Source organism: Pavona decussata, unplaced genomic scaffold, assembly GCF_977016875.1.
Source record: "Pavona decussata unplaced genomic scaffold, jaPavDecu1.1 SCAFFOLD_133, whole genome shotgun sequence".
Lineage (NCBI taxonomy): Eukaryota > Metazoa > Cnidaria > Anthozoa > Scleractinia > Agariciidae > Pavona > Pavona decussata.
This window is the reverse complement of record NW_028145546.1, coordinates 1,365,586-1,390,768: the sequence shown is the minus strand read 5'-3', so window position 1 is coordinate 1,390,768 and position 25,183 is coordinate 1,365,586. Positions and strand designations below refer to the sequence as shown.

General features: G+C 36.1%; 3 protein-coding genes and 1 long non-coding RNA gene across 8 annotated transcripts in view; 2 read left to right on the top strand and 2 right to left on the bottom strand.

The window, feature by feature from the left end:
• Positions 1 to 1,619: 1,619 nt before the first annotated feature.
• On the bottom strand, positions 1,620 to 4,672 carry LOC146468106 (uncharacterized). Its single transcript, XM_085124921.1, has 2 exons — positions 4,305 to 4,672; positions 1,620 to 2,970 (listed from the first exon to the last, which is right to left on the bottom strand). Exons 1-2 carry the CDS (start codon positions 4,659 to 4,661, stop codon positions 2,806 to 2,808), a joined length of 522 nt encoding a protein of 173 aa, XP_084981047.1. The 5' UTR covers positions 4,662 to 4,672; the 3' UTR covers positions 1,620 to 2,805.
• A 921-nt stretch (positions 4,673 to 5,593) lies between these two features.
• Positions 5,594 to 8,048, top strand: LOC146468105 (uncharacterized). The gene is made up of 2 exons (XR_014867574.1): positions 5,594 to 7,468; positions 7,504 to 8,048. It is a non-coding gene; the product is annotated as an uncharacterized LOC146468105 (long non-coding RNA).
• On the bottom strand, positions 6,715 to 17,585 carry LOC146468104 (slowpoke-binding protein-like). The gene is made up of 15 exons (XM_085124909.1): positions 17,416 to 17,585; positions 16,112 to 16,182; positions 15,203 to 15,300; positions 14,266 to 14,343; positions 13,981 to 14,132; positions 13,623 to 13,733; positions 12,163 to 12,258; positions 11,496 to 11,581; positions 11,077 to 11,183; positions 10,852 to 10,949; positions 10,371 to 10,424; positions 9,709 to 9,774; positions 9,407 to 9,474; positions 9,055 to 9,129; positions 6,715 to 8,849 (listed from the first exon to the last, which is right to left on the bottom strand). The coding sequence occupies exons 1-15, from the start codon at positions 17,452 to 17,454 to the stop codon at positions 8,543 to 8,545; spliced, it is 1,506 nt and encodes a 501-aa protein (XP_084981035.1). The 5' UTR covers positions 17,455 to 17,585; the 3' UTR covers positions 6,715 to 8,542.
• A 134-nt stretch (positions 17,586 to 17,719) lies between these two features.
• LOC146468102 (snurportin-1-like) overlaps positions 17,720 to 25,183 on the top strand; it is a 32,138-nt gene continuing 24,674 nt past the window's right edge. For all 5 annotated transcript variants that reach the window (XM_085124914.1, XM_085124915.1, XM_085124911.1 and 2 more), the window contains exons 1-7: positions 17,720 to 17,855; positions 19,453 to 19,533; positions 21,802 to 21,877; positions 21,978 to 22,058; positions 22,945 to 23,049; positions 23,176 to 23,269; positions 23,944 to 24,041. In XM_085124914.1, the coding sequence (XP_084981040.1) occupies positions 17,776 to 17,855; positions 19,453 to 19,533; positions 21,802 to 21,877; positions 21,978 to 22,058; positions 22,945 to 23,049; positions 23,176 to 23,269; positions 23,944 to 24,041 (615 nt within the window). In that variant the 5' untranslated portion in view covers positions 17,720 to 17,775. The remainder of the gene's footprint in view (positions 17,856 to 19,452; positions 19,534 to 21,801; positions 21,878 to 21,977; positions 22,059 to 22,944; positions 23,050 to 23,175; positions 23,270 to 23,943; positions 24,042 to 25,183) is intronic.

The window sequence follows — 25,183 nt, the reverse complement described above, 5'->3', positions numbered from 1 at the left end:
TCAAAAGTTCTGCATTAAAAATGAGGACAAGGTCATGTATCAGCCAATGAGGCGGTTTTGTTGAGTAAAATGAAAACTGGATAACAATGGGTTGGAAAACGGATCTCAAAAGGAGACATTCTTGACAAACCCATGTTGTCGGATTTCCATACAGCTGGAATGGCTGTCATTTCACCAGTGACTAAATTTTTCCTAAAAAAGCCAAACCCAACAGAAATCGATTTTAAAGTGTTTGTTTATTTCTCAAGTATTACGGGTGTAAAAAAGGGATGGGACTATACTTTTTTAAAATGCAAAAATGTTGTTCACCAAAGGGGATTCACATAGTACGTTATATCTTGCTTGTGACCTTTACTTACTATGTTCCTTTGATCTAACAGATCATTACAGAGATCCTACGTGAAAATATGTCTGATTCACTTTGCACGAGTATTCCTTGTTATCAGTGTTTCATGTTACATATTAATCTGAATATTCACAACACTGTTAGTGGATCCTGAGTGAAATCAGACTCTCCGTGTTGAGTGAGCGACCCCATGTTCTTAGTGACGTAAACTAATAAGAGAAGTGGTCAAAACTACTATACTGGAACAGGACCCAACAACCGCAAAATAGATGGTGCACTCTGCCTGCACCCCCCCCCCCCCCCTGCGCCTTCCTCAACCTCAAAAGATGGTGTCTTTATTGCATAGCCACCCCTCTATCCAGCAGTAAAAAATGACAGTGAGATTCAAACCTCACTTTTCTTGTTTATCTAGCAATGCTGACTTTTGCTAGCTGGATATTTCTGTGTCAACTCAAATTTTAAAGCCAATAAAATTGTGTCGGTAATGTTCATGAGACAGGTGGTGTCTTCGATAACCCCATACCCCAGTCAAGCTGGGTCTTCTTCGAACAAACTTGTTATGACCAGTTCCCTAAGCTGTGCTAATGTGCCCACTTTCGCCTTGAATGTAGGAGACCGGGCTTTGAGTCCTCGCCGGTGAACCATGGCAGTTTCACAAAGTACCTTTTATATTGCTTTTATACGTTTACATCTTAGGGCGCACGCTCTTCAGACATGCCACGTTGAATGTTGTACAGTCAACTCTCTCTAAGCGGACACCACTGTAAAGAGGACACCTCTTTAAGGCTGACGGTGATGACTGGTCCCGACCAAATTTCCCATGTTTCTCTGTAACTTAACTCTCTATAAGGCGGACACCTGGAGCTAGTCCCGAGGGGATGCCACATTTCTGACTAGGGAGGAAAAGTTACAGTACTTATCCCAGCGCAGACGGATCCCAGGAAAGTGCAACAGATTAAGACATCCCAGAAGTAGCAGAAGAACTGTCTTTGGCCACCATTGTTATAAGTCCACCAGTAAGATCAACTCGCACCATTTCTGGTTGTATGACACATTAATCATGTATCCGAGTTTGCAGTTTGAAAAGGTGACCGATGCAAACTTGAGCGCCTCCCGTGAAACGACTAGACACCGAATCGCGGGTTTAATGGCCCCGAGAAGGTTTAGAATGATGCAGAAGAGAAACGAAAAGGAGACAGAAAAGAGAGAGAGGAGAGGGGAAAAAATACTACGCAACGTTTTGTTTTATATTCTCAACTTTGAACGACAAAAGAGCATTCGCACTGCACTGTCAGAGAAGCATGATTGACCATGATTGTGGGTGGCCCCGCTCTCAAAAGTCCAGGTAAATATACTCAACCAGAATGGAGTATCTTAAGCGCCGTAAATCTTGGCGGCAAGGTTTCTGCAGCATTTCTGATTCTCAAAAAGATTTGGAAGTAAAGATGATGGTCTATATTAGCTTCCGAACAAAAGTCGCCTTTGACGAGTGTACGTCTCCAGTGCTTCGTCACCAGGCGTCTCTCTTTAGTTGAACACGGCGAGCATGGTGTTGTGCGACCGTTCAGAGGCCTTATGACGCGTTTTTGACAAAATGTAGATGGAAATTTGTTATGGACGTAAAAGCACGAATTTGTAAACATCAGCTGGCCACTGTTAAAACCATGACTGTATTTAGTTTTACCAGTGAAGGCACCTTTATTATACACATTATGGCCCGATATTATTAAACTCAAAATGTTAATGATAAATTTGCATCGATTACCATTTGGCGGTTGATGCAATTACATTGATATCGATAGGGTCAATTTTTGTGATTTTATTTCTGTCATACGTTCCCTGATTACTATTGGTATATTGATTACTGGATCCATTTTCTCCTGAGTGTCATCATCTGAAGGCGCTGTTTTCTCCAGTTTTTGACTCATACCTCACTGCAACCAAACTGGCATCATGCAACATGTAAACTAACGTTTCTTTCTAATTTCCGCATCGCAAGCGAAATTTTTGACATTTTTAGATCTTTTAGATTTTTCTTTCTACCAGTTTTCTTTTTCACGGTAGTTTTGTTGGCCTATCAGTGGTGGCCTTTGTTCACATTCGGAACAGTTTTCACCTTGAGTAAAGTTATAGAAATGGAACTTTTTACGAAAAATGTCACATGCAGGAAAGGACCTGCTGACCTGATGCTCACGGCGGACTTTTCCTAGTTTACTATTGTCGGATTATCAAACAATAATATCCAATGATGCTGACAGGGATGACGCCAATACACTTGTATACAAGGAGCATTGTCCCGTCGAGGCAGGTCAGATGCTGGTGCATGAGTCAATGTTATAAAAACCCAGGTCAACTGGTAATCTTCATCTGAGCTGGAACATATTCAAAACGGCAGCAGCCGCAGTATCGTGTTTTCGTACTGTTTCTTTATGATTTTAATCTCCAACAGACGCGTGGTTCTAAACGAATCTGGCTAGCTTAGACTTTGTAAGAGCTTCCACCCAGAGAATGCGTGACAGCTGTCTCCTTCGGGGTCGCCGCATATTTCTCATACCCAAGACATGAGTGACAACCAACGCTGTTATTCCCGCCAAAACGATTCCTAGCATTAACCAGCCGCCAATCTGTTAAACCAATCAAAATCACGAAAATCAAAAAGTGCTTTAATAATAATAATAATAATAATAATAATAATAATAATAATAATGATGATAATAATAATAATAATAATAATAATAATAATAAATAATAATAATAATAATATTAATAATAATAATAATAATAATAATAATAATAATAATAATAATAATAATAATAATAATAATGTTTGATTAACTACAAACTCGTTCCCAGGGTCCTCTCTCTTCATCCCTTGTGCATGTGAAAGGACTCTGGTTAGGTTACGGCTGGTTACGTGACTGCACACGACAAACCTCTCCCCAGTCGGGGTAGACTCGCTCTATTATTTTGTTCTCAAGAACCGAGCAGAGATTTTCAAGAGGGCACGAAAGCAAGAGAAATGCGAGAATCTGGTGCAGTTTCATGCGCTCTGCAAAAATCGTATATTACTAGTAAGTGGAATCTAGTGAATTTCAAACGGTCAAAGAAGCAGAGGTTGATAATTAATTCTACAACTTCTCGGGCAGCCTATTCACTGGCTGGAAAACTACCTCTATCATTTATTCACCAGGCTTAAAATAAAACATACTATCACGTTTTTTTAATATATTCGAAACATATACCACTCATCGACATTCAAATCCAAGCATTATGTAGGATGTTTGTGACATGAACCGCGACTTTAATGTCTTAGCTCCCTCGAGTCTCCTGTAGTTCAGTGGTGTAGCATTCCAAATGGTTATCTATAATCAGAAGGTCTTAGGTTCGACTACTGTTGGGAGAACTCGGATTTTCTTTTTCCGAGTATGCCTGTGTCACTTACTGAAAAAGTATTCAAAGTATTTTTTTGTTTTCCCGTGTACAGCGTTCATCGCTTCTTGCTAATTCCACAATTTGAAAAAAAAAAGTGCGAAACAATCGGTTTAAAACATAGCTCCAAACGTGCGCACAATTTACAAGAACTTGTAACCACATAAACACGAATTATCATGCAAAAAAAAAAAACAACTGTAATGTTGAGTCATAAATACATCAGGCAATTCACATCCAGGCCACAATACATTCATTTCTACCCAAAATCAAAGAATTAAACATTTAGTAGCTGTGCAATTTTGGAAGATAATTTTCTAATTTCCAATGCAAAATTTATCACATTGAATGTAAGCTCGCTTTTTCTTTGTGGGTAAGTTATAGAGGAAGATTTTAAATATTTAAAAACAGTCACTAAAATATTTAACCCTGCGGCTTTGTATTAAACAATACTTGCGAATTTCTAAATATTATAAAAGGGATTTCGTGACCATGCAATTAAATTTCAGATATATTTTCATGAACCTACCTTGAGATAAAATGACGAATATTTATCGACAAATCGTGGACAAGTGGATCCAGTCCTTTCGTTAGAACAACCACTGTTTCCCTGCCTGGTCGTGTTTGCAATCTTATAAATAGTTCGTGTTTCTGTTGCGCTGTACATTACGGATGTACTGGGAAAAATCTTGTCCAATTTACTAAAATTCTGTTTTCTTTGATCGTCATTGTTGAAAGTTCTGCATAAAATCTCCGTACATTTTATGGAGCTTTGAGTAGGAGCTGCAGAGGACGCCAAACAGGTTACTCGAATCAGTTGATCCGCAATAATTAAGAACAGTACCCCAACATGATATTCTTTGAGTTCAAGTCGCTGGGTTGCCATGAAAAATGAAATGTTTCTTGTATGTCGAGGACTGAAACCGGCCTTAAGTGAAGGTCATATTGAGGCAACAGCTGGTTTCATTGCTCACCTTTTAAGGCCACAAAGTTCTAATTGAAGCTTTGCTGAAACACATGCAAACACAATTTTTGTCGCAGAGCGCCACTTTCAAACCTAAAAGCAGATGTCTTTCCGGAGTAGGTGTTCAACATATTCAATTTTTCCATGAGATATTTGCATTTTTTTGACAGAAGATAATGAATTAGTGGGCTTATGAGCTCCGAGATAAAGACTAGAAAAATCTTGTCACGAGCATTGTGCGTTTAGAATATACGCGCAAAGAAAATCAAAACGAAAAATGATCAGTTAACGAGGAAATAAAAATCCTCCTGTGAAACAAAGCGCATCTGTTTTAATTAATTTTAACATGCTGATTCTATATATTCCTTTGAACTCGAGTTTTACGATTCTAACAATGACATCTACAAATTTATTCAAACTCAGTGCTTCTTCCCACAGAAGCAACCAATCGACTTGACTGAATGCTACGAAATAAAAATGTGGAGTATGAATTATTTTCTCCTCCGTTTAAATAACATATACTGAATGATTTAAATGAAAAAAGGGAAACGTTTAGGCTTTAGCCGCACATCTAATAGTTTCGAAATAAAAAATGTGTAATTTGCGATCCACCAACACTGGCGGCAACGAATAATTGAAACAAAAAAGGTTTTCCTATTTTTTATACATAGTATTGTTTAGCATCAGATGTTTATGAAAACACTTTCACCTCGTAAAATATTATATTTCAATTACCACATATATTAGCCGGGTGAAAGAAATCGGCCGCAGCTATGGCCAAAACGCGAAATTGAACGAAACTTACGACTTGACATTGAAGAAAAACGAGTTAAAATGTTTCTCCCTCTATGGCCATTTTTATTTTGTATGCTCTTTATTAGACGGTCATGCTTAAGTATTAGATTCAACATGTGATTGGTCATATGAGGCCACCTGACTATAGTCTCCGAAAATACTGGCAAACAGTGCACTTTGTTTATATCTTGGTGCAACAGAATGTTACGTTTGGCTTTGATGATAAGACCCTATGCATCAGGAAAATGTTTTTTAAACGCCTACCCACACTATAAAGGCAACTTGTAGACTGAGTTGTCAACATCGCATAGTGCGTGTGACAAGATATTTGAATAAAATATTGACGGTATAAATTTGAAATTCATGTTCGAATTTACGCTCCCACGCAGTCGTTTTTAGGGGACTGGTATGGGGAGGAAGTAATACGGGTCCCCTAAAAAAACGACTGCGTGGGAAGCTAATTCGAATTTGGATCGTGAAAAAAATCCTAGAAATTTACTTTAACAAAGGCAATACAGCTAAATATCAATAGACATTTTTAGTAAAATATCTTCTTTTAACCTAGGGATTATCATTTTAAAAGACATGTCGTTTAAACTCCAAATCCACTTCTTTCACATCCTTCTTTCTCACTTCCCAGTTCTATGTGATTACGAGACAAGGCTGTGGGGAGCTATCCCTGTGCAGGTCCTTGTCTAAGATGATGGGGAAGCGGGGTGGCGCATGAAGATATGATTTAATGTTTTTTTTTTTTAAATTTATTTTATGTAGTTTGATTAATTCATTTACTTTTTCATAATTTGAGGGCGTTACAATAACGAATCACCAGAAACAAAAGAAACGTATGACACTCTACTCCAGACACTGACAATGAATGCCATCACCTTCCTCTTTGCATTAAAACATCAACAATCAATGTTTGGACACAGATGACTGTGCCCCAAGGGCAAATATTAGGAAGCGCATCCACATCATCAAGCAACTGTGAGCAGCAGAGAGAATCTGGCTAGCTACATGAAACATCTAGAACAGCTTGGAAAAATAGCAAGTATCAGAGAAAGAGAAAGAAGAGTTAATCGAAGCATCGAGTGGTCCAAAATGTATCGAGTCTGTAACTGCGAGCTTCCATTCGGAGGAAAAGCAAATGACGTGACGCAATATTAGTTAAAGATAATTCAAGTACGAAAAACCAGGATGTGTTTTATTGAACATAGTCACACAGCGCTGCACTTCAAAAGCCTCAAGTAATAAAAATAAAATCCAAAAATAAGCTTCCTTAAAATTACTAATTATAATTACCATATTTATAATAAGAAAATATTTGAGCATCAAAGTAATTAATACGCTGTGTCTGATTTTCTCGGATTCTCGAAAGTCTAGAATTTTGGGGTCCTAATCGACAAACACATATATCAGAGGGCAAAACGTAGATTTCTTAAAATCACTTTTTTGCTTTTTCTATACGCATTTTTCATACATTATGTTAGTAAATATAAAAGAAAATTTTTAATTTACGGATTTTTCTTCATTAAATAGTACTTAACAGCTTAAACTAAGCGAATAAATAAATTTGTAGCAAAAACAGGCTCTGATCAAACCGTTACACTATTTGTCAATAAAACTTTCATAATAAGTTTTTTTTTCTTGTTCCTTTCTACACGCATCCATGGCAAGCAATTAATATATTAAAGTGTATAATATGCTAACTTTTCTTCATTTTATAGTTAATTATTTAAAAACGTTTGCAAATTTGGGCAGCAATTTCTACCTTCATATTACCTTCAAGCACAGTCGGGTACTGGTATCCCCGAGTTCAAGTGACGTCACTTTGTTTAAACAACATTTCACGTTTCATACAACTCTCAGAAACAGAAAGGGTCAAAACCACTTAACAAAGTAAGGCAGTGCAATTACAACGGTTTAGAGTATCGAAAGTAATTGCGCGTTTGCTTTGGTTTTGCTTTTCTAGACTCTATAATTGGTTGGCAAAGTTCGCGCCATTTTCTCAACCAATAGGAAGCTAGACCAAAACCAATCGTGCTTTTTCCCGCGCTTGACGCAGGTTACATGTATTTGCTTCGAGTTCTGATTAGCTGATTGTGCTGTTTACATCTGTTGCGACTGGCCAGAGAAATTACTTTGGTTTTGGTTTTACGACACTCTATATGTTTTAGAAAAAACAAAGAATGTAACAAACAGCGGGTTATTCTACTCAAGGGAGTTGTATGTGATCAGCTTAGGGCCAACCGGGCGTGAAGCACCAAGTCAGTGGCCTTCAGTTCATTTCAATGGCAACCAGTGGTTTGTTTGGGTGAATGTCTCCCTGGATGGCTTCAAACACCTCGGATTTTAGGATTAAATTACGATGGAAACTATTGCTTTTTACGTGAAATTTCACCTCGGTGTTTCGTAACACTGGAAGTTATAATCCTTTCGTTTTCTGGAGGCCAGCTAGTAATTTGAACTCAGAAATTCGGTAGATAAGATTCGGTTAGCTAACTTGTTCTGTTGCTTTCCATTCAACATTTAGCTTAAAAATTAAGAACAGATCTATCTGTTTTAGCTTGTCTGTATAGTCTGTATAAACCCTGACAAATAAAAAACCGTATTTTCGGTAATTTGTTCAAATTTCTCCACCATTAAGGAGCTCTGCTCTACAAAACCTCAGGATATTGGCTGATAGTCTGCTAATGAGTAGCCAATCAGAGTGCAGGCTTGTTTATACCCAGGGCTGTCCGATGTAATAATGAATGATGGCCTGCTGTTGCGTGGATTCAATTATTCAGAATAAAAACGAGAAAACATGTTCTGACCAGAGTATGTTGTGATTCTAATCTTCACTACCCGGATAAAGTCAGAAACACAAATTTTCCTTCGTAAATTCAATCACGAACATCCTCAAATTCAATACATTATCTTCCGCTGTCAGAGTACTTAATTGACCGTACTGCGTTGCCGCATAACCTTATCGCTAACGTCTTCTCACGTGCCATCAGTGTTCGCGCGCGTCACACTCGAGGCGCGCTTCTGTCGTTTGTAACCGCTCGTTTAAGCTTGGCCCCTTTCTGGATCTGACTCAACAAAGCTCCTCGGCCAGGTCTGCTTGGAGGCTTCGGTGGAGCACTCTCAGAAAAGGACTGACGTTTTGATTGGGGAGGGGGTGGGGCCTCCCTAGGGGGAGGAGGTGGAAATTTAGGGGGAGGTGGAAATTTAGGAGGAAGAGGATGAAATTTGGGAGGAGAAGAGGCATGTGGGTGAAACTGAACCGCCGGGATGTCTGCTGTTTTGTCTACAGATTGTCTCTTGCTCTTGGATCTGAAAAGATAATTGAGGGGGTAAATAAAATTGTGTTTGTTTAGGAAAACAAACAAGTGTACAAAATTGATAACATTCAGAAGAAGAATGCGCCAAATAAAACACGATAGAAAATTAAAACAGACAGACAGATAGACAGGCAGGTAGGTAGACAGACGGACAGACAGACAGATAGACGAATGTAACCTAAAGTTCCCAAACTCACTTGGAAATCTTTCTTTCTTTGTGGACTACTGAGACTTCATCTGATTTTGCTCTCTTTGTCGACGGTTTTCGTTTTCTTTGCATTGCAAATGAAACAAGAAAACGGTTAAATTAACAAAGAACTGGTTATAACGACTCGGAAAAGACCACAGATGAATATAGCTTTAATGCATTTAAGACGGGTAACTAAGCAGTGTTGGATACAATCATTAAGTACAAACCTGTGGAAAAAATATAACACGAGAAATTGGTCTAAAAAATTCTTTACATTAATTTTTTCTCGTTTGTAGTGTGCCACCAGACTGATGATATTAATCAGCAGTACACATTATGAATAGAGGATACCTATTTACCTCTGAAAATCTTCGCCTTCCTTTCTGCAAAGTTTAAGGAGCTGTTTAACACTTGAACTGAAACGGACCTGAAACATTAAAAAGAAACATTGTACAGCTGTACGTGAATGTTATCATGACACAAAAAAGAAATAGAAAGGAAAAGGCAAGACAAGAAAGGGAGGAGACAAAAGACATATGGAAAAGACCACAAAACAGAAGAGGCAAGAAGAGGAAAGAAGAAAAATAAAAACGAAAAGGAGAGTAAAGAGAGGAAACTGGACAAAAAGGAAATGAGGTGTAACAATACACGAAGTACTTACTGGACCAGGGTTAAATTTTTGTAACCCACTGATGTCACCACCTTTGAAAAATGAATGACTGACAAGCTGAAAAGAAAACGAATTACAGTCATATACGTATTAAGGGGGCACCCGCTACTAAATGGTCAATAAGGAAGAACATTGCAAGAACAAATCTGTAAAAATCACTGTTGTAGAGTCCGTTTTAAAAGCACAAAATATGATTATACAGGACCTCAGGACACTGCCTCAATGCAGCGAGTTTGCTTGGATAGAGCTGGATTTCCTCATTTCAATCCTGAGAACTTTGTATCCACAGTAATATACAGTGTATGTACTAAAAATCTGTTTGTCACTTTAAGAAAATAAACAGTCGGCAATTTTGTGCTGCATTTCATTAATTTTAATTGTGTTGTTACAGTCAAACCTGTATACAACGGACATCTTCAAAGAATGCTCTAGTGCATGTGACTGCTTATTAAATGCAGGCTCATATAGAATCAAGGGACATTTGATGTCATATGCCAGCTATGGTGTAAAAACATGTCATTTCTGTCAATGTCTAACCTCAATTTATGACTAATGGGCAATCCAAATTTTGTCAGGTCATCGTCCAATTATGCGCAACTGTTATTAGCAATTTTGTAAAAAAGAAAGCAGTCAGGCGAGTCACTTAAACGTACCTCATCCAACGATGGATACATTTCACTTTCATTGAAGAAGATAAAGTTGATAACCTGTAAGTAGAAAATATACAACAAAAGTATCATTGTTCTGGCAGTTCACCCCAGCCTGATCCCAAAACTGTAAATGCAATCAAAAAATTAATGTAGTAATACCACTTACAGTTGTAGCATTCCTTGAAATCGTTAATTATTAATTTTTTTAGATAATCACTGCATCTAAACATGTACATTTTTTCCACTTAAGAATTACTAAGAAAGATACACGCATTTAAAATGTATACAGCATTATACAGATCTCATCTACAGAATGCTAATTTAGCTTGCAAAAGAGTGATCATTAATATTTTAAGGTTTAGGTCCAGAATAAAAGGGTGGGGGACGGGAGAAGAGGGCATACAGGTGGAAATAATCTGGGCTGTATATAACAGACAGACTGAGTGTGACCTGGATAAAAAAGTATAAAAAAACTATTTCAAACCTCCACAACTGGTGCATTTTTAAAGTTAATTAAATGCTCTTTGTTTGGTTCTGCTGTCGTTAGTTCATAACCAGCCAACATTTCATACAACAGGTGACCTGAAATATGAGCACAAATTTATGAAAAGCAAACTCTACGTAACGTATGCCTGGATTCATATAATCGCAATCAAATTTAATCACAAACGTTACTAAGTTTTGAAGCAATGGACATGCATGCTCTTACCAAATTGAATGACATCAACATTGCCCTTTTTATCTTTAAACAGTTTCTTTATGGTAGGGTTGAGCCTTGATTTCCAACCCATCAGACAGTTTTCAAAGCCAGAAAGCCTGTATAGAATAATAATAATAATAATAATAATAGATTATACAGTAAAGACAGTGTAAGACATTTTTTTTTTTTTGCACAAAATGGCTTATAACTAATGCCAGTAGAGCAGTTGTAGTTTTAGCTCATACAAGTAGATTGGTGTCACACAATTATAAGAACAGAGCAGTGCAATAATTATTTAGTAACACAATTTACTGTAGTCTGCGCGCAAGCTCTATGCATTCCATATGGCTTTCAAAAACTAGTTTATATGAATACAATTTATTTTCAAACTGATTTTATAATTTAATTTTCACAGGGTGTTGACTCACTTGGAAGTTCCCTTGACAATAAATATATTTCCAGAGTGCACATGGCCACACGGTGGGAGGCCTTTATCATGCAAATATAACAAAGCCTGAGAAAAAGATTGCAATAATTATTATACATGTGTTACATGTATTTTGTAATTTACAATAACTATTAAACTATACCAAAAAAAAGACCCAGTCAAGTTGATTCTTGTCTATAGAGAATGAATTCAAAATAAAAACTTGAAAGCTAAACAAAATAAATTTTAGTTCTTAAGGATATGGAACATACATGTATGATCATTGTAAAATGTACAAATATAATTAAAAGTGAGCGGACAGTGATAATAATCAAACCAAGCAGATTGTATATTTTTTTTTTACAACAGACCATGGTCAATGAAGTATAATATTATGTTGTGGATTAAATTACTTTTCATTTGGTTAGAAATTTTCAAACCAGAAAAATAAATAAATAAATAAAGATGCTGTAACTTCAACCACAGAATGAATAGGTACTAAGTAATAATCATTGTATTAATTGAATGTATGAATTTCTAAACGAACAAAATAGTGTAGAGCTCTATACACCAGGACTACCTAGTGCTTATCACACTTTGTACACAAAGCTCATGCCATCCTCACCTGACAAAGCAAAAAGCTCTCAGATTACAACAGAGTGTATTACCTCTAAGACTTGCCTTCCATAGTTCCGTATCTGTGTAAGTGTTAAGGATTTCCCCTTTACTTGGTATTTGTCTTCCCATGATGACCGTGGGCGAGACTGGAAATTAAAAGAAGGAAGAAGTGCAGTACTTATGGAAAAAAAGATAATTTACAGTAGATCCACACAGGATTCATGGACAGCTTATGGTTCAACTCATCTACAGTTGCACATTTTACATCATTAATTTTAACAACGGCATTGGACTTTAAAAGGTAAGTACATGTAATTAAGCATTCTTGCCCTTTTGAAGCCTTTTTTCTCAGCATTTTGAATCTCTTTACTCTGCTTCTCAAGATGTTAGCTTATTTCTTCATAGTCAAGATCATAGATCTATCAAGTAACTTGATCACAGGCTAGAAGATAATTATTATTTATAACTTAAACCATGACAAAATACACTATTTTATATTTTACTTTGTGAAGCCTTCTACTATCAGGTAAAACTCTTCCAAACTGTCAAAAAAATTATTCACATACCGTGATTTATTATCTTTGCATGTGTCAATGACCAGGCACACCAAATTACTTACTTGTTTGAACTGGTGGAAAATAATGTCAACATGGATGCATACACAAGTGGTATATATGTAGCAAGTGATCTTAAGGTGACTCCATACAGAACTTTACTTGGCGCGTGGCGACTGGGTACTAAAATGGCGCGAGCGCACGCAGTTTTCTAACTGATACTTGAATTTTCATTATATACTGGTGCACGAAACAAGGCCAGTTTCAGCCTGAAAAGTAAGGCTATTTTAACGAGTTTTCCACTGTGAATTTTTCTGAAAATTGGCTCAATTTTAGGATTAATAAGCTGGTATTTGTACTCCAAAAAAACCTTAGGGAGAATTTCACAAGTCATGGACAACTGCAATAAAATTTATTGGCAAAAACGAAAATTGCAGAAATTGGCCAAACGTATGTACAGAATTTGTTTTGAGTTTACGAGGAGATACTTTAATTGGAGTTTCTCTCTTCTTTACAAAAAAAAAAAAAAGCGAAATTTTACCGCGCAAAATTCAGACAAACCCGCATTGAAACTAGCTAGGAGTGAAGGAATCAGCAGATGTATCATCCAATGGTTGCCATGGAAACGTGGTTGACCAGTTGTAATGGTGTTTTTAGCAAAGCATAAGGACATAGGTACTCAAAACTATGTCTTAACCGAGATATTTTTACAGGGTTAAAGGAACCAGAACATCAAGAAAAATACAGATCACTACCAGTGAAAACTGAAGAAATGATATAGAGCCACCTTAATGGACAGAAATATGATTTATAGCATGCATGAGGCAGAAAACTACTGTGCACAATAGCACTGGGCAATGTGCACTGCTGTTATAAATGACCTGGCAGTAAAAACCAAATTTAGTTAATGTTAAACGTTAAGAAAGATGGAGAATAAACAAGATGATGAAACATACCCCATAAATGATATCTTTTAATGATCCTCCTGATTGGAATGGATGAATGAACATTACCAGGTTATGCTCAAACACAAAGTCTATATCCATTACAGGAAATAAGTATGGATGCTGGCAAGGAAGATAAAAGTGAAAAGGATTAGGGGAAATCAGGTCATCATCATCATCATGATATTATAATCGTCATCATCATCATCAACAACAACAACAACAACAACATTTACATGATTTCATAATCATTGCTGACATATCATCATCATCATCATTATCATTTATACATGTACGGCACATCATGAAAATCACATGATTATCATGATAGCACAGCTGTACGTAGATCTACGTAAGTTGTAGCACAAACCTGTAAAAGTGAAAAAAGCTCTTTCAATGTTTTCTTTGTCCCTTTGGTAAAGGAAATCGCACATTTTGTGCTCCATGGCACTAACGTTAACAGTGCATCTATGTCTTGCTGACTGTCACGAACAAGAAACCACTGCTTGTTCATTCGACTCCCTGTAAACAGGTGTGAAGAAACGTTTCAGTCAAATTAATCATTTTACGTAGAGATGAAAATGACCAGACTGCAAAGTTGCCAGTAATGGGTAAAAGATAAAATTGTATATATATGTAAGTGTTTTAACAGTACCTATGTCAGGTAAATGGTCAATGAAACTGTACTTTTTGGAGTCCTTCAAGTAATAATAGCAATTCAGTAACATGGTATCTGTGGAGCAGATCAACAGTCAAACAATGTTTCTCTTGATTAGATGACATTAAAATAATAATTATAGCAAAAGAATAATAATCATATTTGTTATAATTAAGTATTGTTTCTATCAACACATTGTGTGTTTTCCTCCTACATGTACACTACATACTGTATCATAGAGCCCTGCCCCAGGCGGTTTTTGTCTCCCAAAGTATATTAATTTAACTGGTCTATTGTTAGACTACAGACCCTGGGTAAAGTCCCTGATTGCAGATACCCTGCACTTTTTTTTTTTCAAACTTGATGGCCTAACAAAAGGTTAATACATGTATGACTTATTATTATTCTTACAACTAATTTGATTACCGTGAGTTTTAAAACATGAGGTTTTACATGCAGGTGCAGTGCCAGCGGGAAACTGATTTTCATGGGCAAAAATCTTTTAGTATTTAACTTCATTACCGTGCACAATGAAAAACTCAGTTGAGATATGCTGTACATACTCAATAAAACTTGCAGTTCAAGTACATTAAAGTAATGTTCAGTCAATTTGCCCACTGTCTGGACCTAGGTGTACAAAGCAATTTGATTAAGACATCCATACATGTCAGTAGCCACAAACTTTTGGCAACTGGATAATATTTCTTGTACTGTATACTACAATGGTTCAGTTGGTTGATGGCCGAATTAAGAAGTGCACCATAAAGAGAGCTTCAAAGTGCAGTGAACGGTTGCAGAAAACCCCCCTTTACCTGCATCTTGAGTTCCTTCAATTATGCGACTGGGCCCTTGCCCTTCATAAAACGCTACAAAATAATGTAAATGTTTATAAGTTCTACAGTATGCCATGTGTACAACAAATTATGCACACTACCTCTTTCTGCTCTCTTTTGTATTCTCCTTTCCTCATCCCATTTCTCTGATAAAGATTTATCCTCAGCAAGGGCAAGGTAATCAAACTGATTCCGTCTCCTTCAGAAAGACAATTTTTATTTATTGAACTTTAATACATGTATTGCTACTTAAATTTTAATACATATCTGTTCTTCAAGTTATGAATAAAATATTTACAGTCCCACATGTACTGTACTTACATATAATCTGCGTATTGACAAAATTGCACATGACTAAACTTCAAGAGGTATTTATTAAAAAGGGGCTGCAGAAAGAATTGTTAATTACAAATCACATGTAAGTACATGTATCTTGGCAAGCTTTATTGCAAGTCTTAAAATCTTAGCATTTGAAAAAAGTACATGTAGAATCGGCATCCCTTAAAGTGGTGGATGGATCTGGATCTGCACCCATGAAACACTCTTAAATAAATTAAAACTGTTGTTTCAATCAATAGGCTTTCATGTTTCAGCCATGGTATTGGTATGATGGAGCTTAGGTGACTCCAGCTACATGTACAAGCAATAGTCCATTTCCGAGTTGCTGTGAACTTCACGATGAAAGCGAGGCTAAGTGCAAAACGTTTCGTATGAAAATTAGTTTTGTTTGCATATGAATAAAAACTAATTTTCATAACAAAAACTTTGCACTTAGCCTTGTTTTCATAATGAGGTTCAAAGCAACTGGGAAATGGTCTATTGTAAAAACACTTGGGACACTCAGTGCAAACAACATTTTTTCTAATTATCTCCCCCCTCCCCCACCCTCCCTTCGATTCTTTATCAATGTTGAGGGAATTTTTGATGGACTTTGAAACAAATGGGTGATAACTGTACATTGAAAAGGGGAGAGGGTCAGAATTGGTTTGCATCTTTTACATCGCACTTACCTGTGTCTACATATCAACCACAGGATGATCAGGAGAATAAATGCAATACCAATAGCGATCAGGATAGCTGCCTGCAACAAAAAAGTTAGATTTTCTGAAACTCTTTGTATACATACATGTACACGTACATGTAACATCTTTAATAATGGAAAATTTGGACAGTGGTCAATCACAAGGGAAGTTTTTCTCAACCTGAGCAAGGCCATCGATACTGTCGAACATCAACTTGTATTGAAAAAAACTGCTTCATGTCCGTTGGCTTGGATGATAATGCTCTCAATTGGTGTATCTGTCTGACTCTGACCAAATTTTCTTAATTGGGACTGGTCTTTCTTATCCTAGGACTATTGGAGTGCCTCAAGGCAGTATTCTAGGACCATCACTATTCCTAATGGCTACACACAAATCTCCTTTCCCTCAACTGCATTAAATCAAAACCTCTGTTTGGGTCGAAGCAAATCTTGTTTGAAGTCTTTAGGTACACTGTTTCTATCCTGATCAATGAAAGACCCTTTGAAGAAGTTTGTTCATTCAGATACATGTCCTTAGGTATCACACTACCTTGTATTGAAAGTCTTATCACCAACTGAAGATAAATCAGCGATTAGCAGAATTCACCATCCCAACATGCACCGCGCTTATGAACTCGGAATTTGTGACTTTCATGATTTTTAAATTATGAAAGTCACAATGGCTAATAGCCATTAACCTTTTAAGGGAAACTACTGTACTGTAGGAGAAGTGACTCTGTAACTTTTTTACCAATAGCTTTTTATAGTTTTTTAAATGATATGTACGTATATTTTCGAGCTTTTATTTATAACTTTATTATTATTTTGTTTATTTATGAGTCACACTGTATGGTGTGCACATGTAACAAGTTACTGATGTTCTTTGCGCTGAGAAAACTTGGTTCTTCTTTTTCCAATCGATACCAGTCAATCAACGGTTTTGTGTGACTATAGAATGATCAATACCAATCGATAACAATTAACTAAATTCAATTTTATTGATTGCTTTTTCCGATCACCGATTCCCATCAATTGGACATATTCCCTAGCCACCTCTGAATCAACCTGAGAAGTCCAGCACCCTATAGCTAAGTGGTACCAACAAGCTTGGTGGCGTTGTTACATCTCGTGTGTTACACATGAAAAAAGACCCACAGTAAAGAGATCCATAGAAATTAATTGGTATACGTGCATGAATTTCGTCAGCTGAAATTCGATACTACTGCAGTTTTGTAGAGGAATCTAATCAAAAAATGCACAACCACTGGTAGAAAAACGTAAGCTTTAGCTTACCCAGATATTGTGGCCCATGAACTCCACAAACGTGCCCATACTCACATCCAGCTGGGCACAGCAACTCTGGCATTAATACAGCATCTATCTTGACTACAGATTGGGTTTACGTTTAACAGGAAACAGAGAAGGAGTCAGAAATTCACCAGGCGTTACTCGTCACAAGTGTGTCACGTGCTCAGGTTTTAGGGGAATCACAGGGAGTACTTACACGAAGTCTTTACTGTCCTGCAAAACACAGGCTTTTACTATTGCATTTGATTTGATCGAGAGGAAAGTATAAGCAATACAAGTTGGAACACAGTATATTATTTTGCTGACATTCTTGAATTGAAACACTTTCTCTCGCCTGTGGTTAAGATGGAACGTCTTGCTGAATCTTTTGCCGCGCAATTTACAGTTTCTTCTGAACCAAACGACACTGCTGCACCTCACCCCAGGTAAAATTATAAGAATCAGTATAGGTGGTTTGCATCGCCGCCATGTTGGTGGACAAAACAAAAGAAAATTTTTCACAACGTTTACATAAAAATGGCAGGTAACTCCCAGAGGAGAAAAATCTCTTTGTTCCTGTCCACCAACATGGCCGCCATGACATCACATGCAAACCATCAATTAGAGCTTACTAATTAAGCATCAGGTGACCCAATCTCAGACAATAATATTGTCTTCATGCTTTATATGCAAAATAGATTAAAATTGATTCAGTGACGAAAAAAGATTAAGTTTTCTCAATTTCTTATACACTGAGTAGAGAATAGGGCACAAAAGGATTGTGGGAATGGGGAGGGAGAGGGGGAGGGGTGAGAGCCACTGTACCACCTGGTATCTTCTGTGAACAATGACTTGTGGGCAACCCTTGATGCATTTGAGTGCAAATGGCTCATGTACATGAGAGGGAGAACTTGTGAGAAGAGTTGCAAAAGTTCTTTTTATTTTTTCATGGGGAGCAGGGATGGTGCAGTGGTGAGAGCACTCGCTCCCTTCCAGTGTGGTCCAGGTTCAATTGCAGGACTCTCATCATATGCGGGTTGAGTGTGTTGTTGGTTTTTGTCCCTGCCCGAGAGGTTTTTTCCAGGAAGTCCAGTTTTCCTCTCCTCAAAAACCAACATAATTTTCCAAATTCCAGTTTGATCTGGAAAGTGTCCCAATTTGTGTTCTGCACTAAATAATTAATAAATACATTGATACTTAAATAAAGTAATTTTATTTTGGCCAATGTAGCAGCTTGGCCGATTTTTCAGTTAATATTCTGTCTGTAATAGACAGAAGAGGTGGACTCTGCAGGCCTCCTATAATTATGAGCAACTCACTTTTGAGCTGCCTGAACATGAGACTAAGGCCCGGTTCAGACGCCGAACCTTTTTATGAGCCAAACCAAAAAACTTGAAATAAATACATGAAAAGTTTGGTGTCCGAATCAGTTGAGAATGGCTGCTTCAATTTGGAATGGCTCAGCCGTTCTTCCTGCCTGGCTCAGCAGGAAATTTCAGCTTTGTAACGGCATTGATTCAGACATTGAACTTTTCACGAGCCGTCAACCTAATGGATACACATGTTTACACTTTATCTGAAAACCGCTATCATTTTGATTTGTTTTGCTTCAAGTAAATTAAGTTTGGCTAATTACAGTGTTAGTTCGGCTTCTGAATTAAAAGGCCAGATTGCCATTATTTGAGCCAACCTTAGTTTGAATTAAGTTTGGTTCACGAAAAGTTTGGCGTCTCAACTTGGCCTAATTGAAGAGTTTTATGGAAGACCATCATTCTATGTGAAATTTTTCTCTTGAATTAAAATTGCTCTTAATAAGCTCTATTTAGGCAGGGAGAGTAAGACACTTAGGTGCATATTTTAAGGCAAAGTGCTTTTTTTTAATAATAATTATTATAAACAGGAAATAAGCTTTTATTGCTTTTGTTTAAAACACAAGCGACCTACACATATGAGGAAACATTGCTTGACTGACTTTTCTTGACCAACTCAAGCGGAGCATTAATTATTTCATGGTCATGTACCTGTCTTGTTCTCCACCTGCAGGATGGTCCAGTACAAAACAAAACCCAGTAATACTCCTGACCAGTATTTACGGAGAAAAAGAATGTTGGAAGAGCAGAAAAAGTATGGTATACTCCTTCATTAAGTAGCTACAATGTACATGTACATGTACATGATGGTACAAGTTTCTTTGTATCTGATTCAACAAATCAAAGCCTTTAGTTAGTGACTGATTTTATTATTTAATAATTATAATAATGTATGTTTGTAAAAAATTGATTTAATACAGTGTATGTAAATATTGTTTCGCTCATCAAGATTATTTATTATTATTATTGTTATTATTATTATTAAATAATAATCTAATATTATTGTATTATTTAATTTTTTATTTTTGAGCATTTTAGACTGAAATAAATAAATTAATAAATAAATGAAATAAAAATAAGAAAGGTCAGTAGGAGTTAAAAATTGTTTTTAAGGACGGTGCCTACTATTGTTACTGCACATACCTTCTGCGCATCGGGAGATACTCGGGTTCCCTATGGGTGGTGCCTACTAATACAGGAATATTTTTGCACGGTTTAAAACTATACTTAGAAAGCAGAACTTACCAAATGCTTTTGGTATCTCAAAAGAAAATTGGGGGTAACCATGCATTTTTCAGAGATAATTAAGCTTCAATTTAGGAAAAAATCCCATACATTGTTTATATTTTGGCGTTTTTTTAGAGATATTATTGCTTAATTATCTCTGAAAAATGCGTGGTTACCCCCAATTTTCTTATTGGATTCCAATAGGCCTTGCTGAGATCTGCTTTTCCCGCATAGTCATAAACCGCACAAAAATACTTCGGTATTAGTAGGCACCGTCCTTAAATGCAGCCAGTGAACTGGACAATACAATTTCCCCTGGGAGTTTGTTCCATTCTGAAAATTAATTGTTCTTGGATAGAAAGAGTACTTATAATGATCTCTTGTAACTATCAGCTGCTTGTAAGCATACTCTTTGGAGAGAGTTGAGTTATTATTATTATTATTATTATTATTATTATTATTATTATTATTATTATTATGCGCTGTAAAATTATCTGTATGCACAGTATCAGAAAGCAACACAGGGCACGTAGTGTAACCTGTGAGCCAAGCGAAACTTAAAATAGCACGTGAATAAATCAATAAAATATATATATACATATATAAAAGTCATAGTCTAGATGTCTGAAAATCTAAAACTCATACAAATAACTATTCATGGCTGGTCTATCAATCTTGGTATAATATAACATTATCATGTTACTACTTTGAAAGTTCTTGCAATGTTCAGCGTCTCTGATAAAACCGCCTTCTGCATTCTCTCTAAGACTTGAGTAGTCTTTCACCCAACCAGTGATCGCACACTAATTTCTGTCTCTTTCGACCAGCCGCCTAGCACATCCATGATAATATTATACTGGTGCACCTTGTATCCTTTATATTGCTCCTTCAGTTCCCACCTCAAGGGACCATACTTCATAGTTTTCTCCTCACTCTTCTTCTCTCAATTACTAATCCATGGACAACTCATCACCATCATTATTATTATTATTATTATTATCATTATTATTATTATTATTATTATTAAGAAAAAGCTCAGAGTTAAAGCTGTTGTAGCTGGTTATTTCTTGCATGTAGGTACTGTTGGTAGTAATAGGTGATCTTGTCAATGATGGTAGAAAATCAAGCTCCACCCTGTATCCTCAGGTGTCTAAGCTTCTTCTCTTGTGACCATGAACCCATGTCTTTTAATTATTATCATCATCATCATCATCATCATCATCATCATTATTATTATTATTATTATTATTATTACAAATGAGAAAAGCTTTTTGTAAGTTTAGGACTTTTGTTTTTTCCTTTACTTGTAAATAGCTTGGAATATGTTAATAAGGATTATAATGCCAGTATGTTAAAAAAAAATTAAAAAATCATTATTATTATTATTATTATTATTATTATCATCATTATTATTATTATTATTATTATTATTATTATTATTATTATTATTATTATTATTATTACAAATGAGGAAAGCTTTTTGTAAGTTTAGGACTTTTGTTTTTTCCTTTACTTGTAAATAGCTTGGAATATGTAAATGTGAATTAGAACTTAACTTGTAAATAGCTTGGAATATGTTAATAAGGATTACCATGCCAGTATGTTAAAAAAAAATTTAAAAAATCATTATTATTATTATTATTATTATTATTATACTGTGTTTTGCACTTATGTGGTAAAAAGTCATTCTACAATTGAATGCATTTATTATGACTCCATTTTTATAATTATTATTTTATGTCTGATTTACAATTTTGACTTCTATAGCTATTTACAATGTGCATTGTGTTCTTAGACGGAGACAAGACTTTATGAATTATGCAAGGAAACTGGTTGAAGGATCATTAGAAGTTGAAGATGTTGAAATTGAGGTACGTATTTGCATGTGCATTGTGGAGTATACATAGAACTTTGTTGTATCACAAGTCTGTAGTCATTCCTCTAATGCATGTTTTACTCCTTAAATTTCAGGGGATGGAATTTGCTGATGAATGTAGTAAAGTACAAAGGAGTGATTTTAAAAAGAAAAAGTTCAACCCATATGCATATCAGGTTGGTTTGTTTTTGTCTGTCTTGAATAAATGCACCATTTATTGTAATACCAATTCTGGCTTTACAATCTATGCTGTGGCATCCTTTTCAACTTGCAAATCTCCTTATTTTGATTTTGATAAAATATTTACACCTTTAGTGGGGCATCCAATCAGGTGGATGATTGAATCGCATTAGAGAAACCACAGACATGCACTGTATCATGAGAACAATAATAATACATTTAATTGTTGTTCTCATTGGTATGTGGTTTCTCTTATTCTATTCTTAATTTTTTCTTATTCCAACTTCCCTTACAGTATTTCTATTATTCTAGGGTCATTCTAACTGTTAAAATTGATTGTTTGGTCATCTTAGGTTTGATTTAAGTTTTTCTTTGTAACACAACATCAGGTGCCATTCTGGAGCTGTCAGGTGGAGACATGGCTGACTATTTTGCTTGCTGTACCCTTTACTTCTGTCTTCTGCCCCTTTCTAAGTGGCTTCTGCCTTGTTCAGTAGTGTTTTTCCTTTTGCAGAATTTAACAGAATGCTGCACAACATCACAACATCTCTTATTGGGCCACCATCATGTACACTGTTGTAGTGTGACTTGCCGCTTCTAGCAATACACATTATTTTTCTTTTTTTTTTTTTCATTGTGTTGGTCACCCACCCCAGACTTCCAGGTGTTGCTTGACAAAAAAGTAGTGGTCTGGTGGCCATGGGTTTGAGTCCCAGTCAAGGCAAAGCTTTTCCTTGGTATTCTAAGTCAGTAGAGTCACGACTTACAGTGTATGCTTTACGTACCATACCAACTTTGGCCAGCTGCTTTAAAGTTGTGGTGTAAAGTTAGTTTAAAACATACCATACATAACTAATGTTTTATTAATTTTGTGCACACTAGCTGATGTTGTCAGAGTGGCTAGTCGATGTTCCAGATGACTTACAGCAAGAGTGGCTGATGGTGGTTTGTCCCTTTGGCAAGAGGAATCTTGTTATTGCTTCAAATGTAAGTAACATGATTGTACTTTATGTTGCATGTTTAAATGCAGTTCTTGCATCATGAATGTGTTGTTGTTTATTGTGTGACAGATTGGAGACTGATTTATTGTTTGTTTGCTTCCTCATCACACAGGGTTATACTGCTGCATACACTAAGAGTGGTTACCGGGTAAATAAATTTTCGTCATTGCTTCCAGGAGGAAGTCACAAGACTCTAAAACCTGGAGGTACTGATAGGTTGGGTTTTTAATTTAAAAATAAGAATTTTAGAATGAAAATAATATTATTGATAATCCGTAAATTCTGTATTATTGGAAAGATGTTAAAATTTTTCTAGTTACATTGTAGGTTCACATACAAATTTGCATATCAAAGACAAATAAACTTGCCTTCATCTCATCCTCAAATCCACACTAACTCCAAGCTCCCAGTCTGGAGAGTCCTTTTGTCTGGGTAAATTAAAAATGGTCTAACTTACATGCTTATTTTGCGATGACTTTTTTGTTTGCTAACCAATCACACCGTGTCATAAAGCAAACCCAAAGGAAGCACAAGTTCCTTTTGACTCTCAACTGACAATTGAAGGAGCAGCAATGGTGCAATGGTGAGAGCACTCACCTCCCACCTACATGTATGTGACCTGGGTTCGATGACCAGATTCGGTGTCATGTGGGTTGAGTTTGTTGTTGGTTCTCGTCTCTTGGTCTGAGAGACTTTTCTCCTGCTATCAAAGACCAACATTTCCAAAATAATTCCAATTTGATCTAGAATCTGAGGACCACAGTGTTGTCAGTCATAACAAAGTGCGAAGTGTCACCCTCTTTAAACTAAGTCTATTTTATTTATTTACTTACAACCACTCTGCTCTGATGACCTGATGACTAATGCTTGTGTTTACCAGATTACACCATCTTGGATTGTATCTTCAATGAACTAACAGACACATTTAATGTTCTGGATGTGATGTGCTGGAGGGGTCATCCTGTGTATGACAGTGAGGTGAGTGTTCCTGCTGCCAGCTCTGTTGATAGGCTTGAAAACAATCTTGTTGAATTATAAGGTTTTGGTAACTTTATGTATTTAATGGTTTGGAAGGATTTAATAGTATAGAAAGTACTCACTGTAAGTTACAGTGTATCTGATAGAGGGTCTTCAACTGAGTATTGAAAATAAATTTAATTTGATTTGACTTTTCTTTTCTATTATTTGTGACTGTAACCGACTTGTCATGACTTGATTTTCCAATGCTTAGCACCTGTTAAATAATTCCTTGCTTGAGTTCTGATAGGTTCTTTGGGTTCTTTGCATTCTTTGCTTTTACAGTGTACATTTGCATTTGATAATTCAATATTAATATTAAGTGCAATTGTTACATGAAAGCAGGGCCCTGATGAAAGCTTGACCTACATTGTATAGTTGAGTGGAGATACGTGAATTACTTCAAAGACTACAGTTAATAAAAAATTATAGTCTTAGACAATATGCCTTTCCACTTTTCATAATTAATTTTCAAATGTTCTTTCTGGTGAGAAATAATGCCAATAATGCTGCTCCTATTAAATTTTACTCAACAAACTTCTTCTACTTGACAAGTAGTTCTTCACCGATTCTGAAAACGAAAGACCAGAAAATGGTGCATAAATCATATTCTTTTATAATACCTGGAACACAGATCTGGAATTCCTTGCATACTCCCAAAATAATTTTCAAAACGTATCAAATCATACATGTATTCCAAAAAACAATACAAACCAATGCAAAAAAATAATAGTAATAATAATAATAATAATAATAATAATAATAATAAAAAACAAATCTGTGGACTATCTTGTAATTACCCAGATTATTAATGAGCCAAATTAGCTTGGCACCTTCTAACAAAACGTTTGCACAAAATAATGGTGCCTTGTACACATTGTAACTGTGCCTTTAACAGTTGGTAGTGTAATATGTCATATACAGTGCATCTTACATTAATTTTGTGTGTGCCCCTAGCTACCACAGAACTTTTCTACTTGCGGGTGGTAGCTACAATGTACCTTGTACATGACTGTATTTAACTTAAATCAGGTTGCTGTTAATATCATTTTAAGGACGGTGCCTACTAATACCGAAGTATTTTTGTGCGGTTTATGACTATG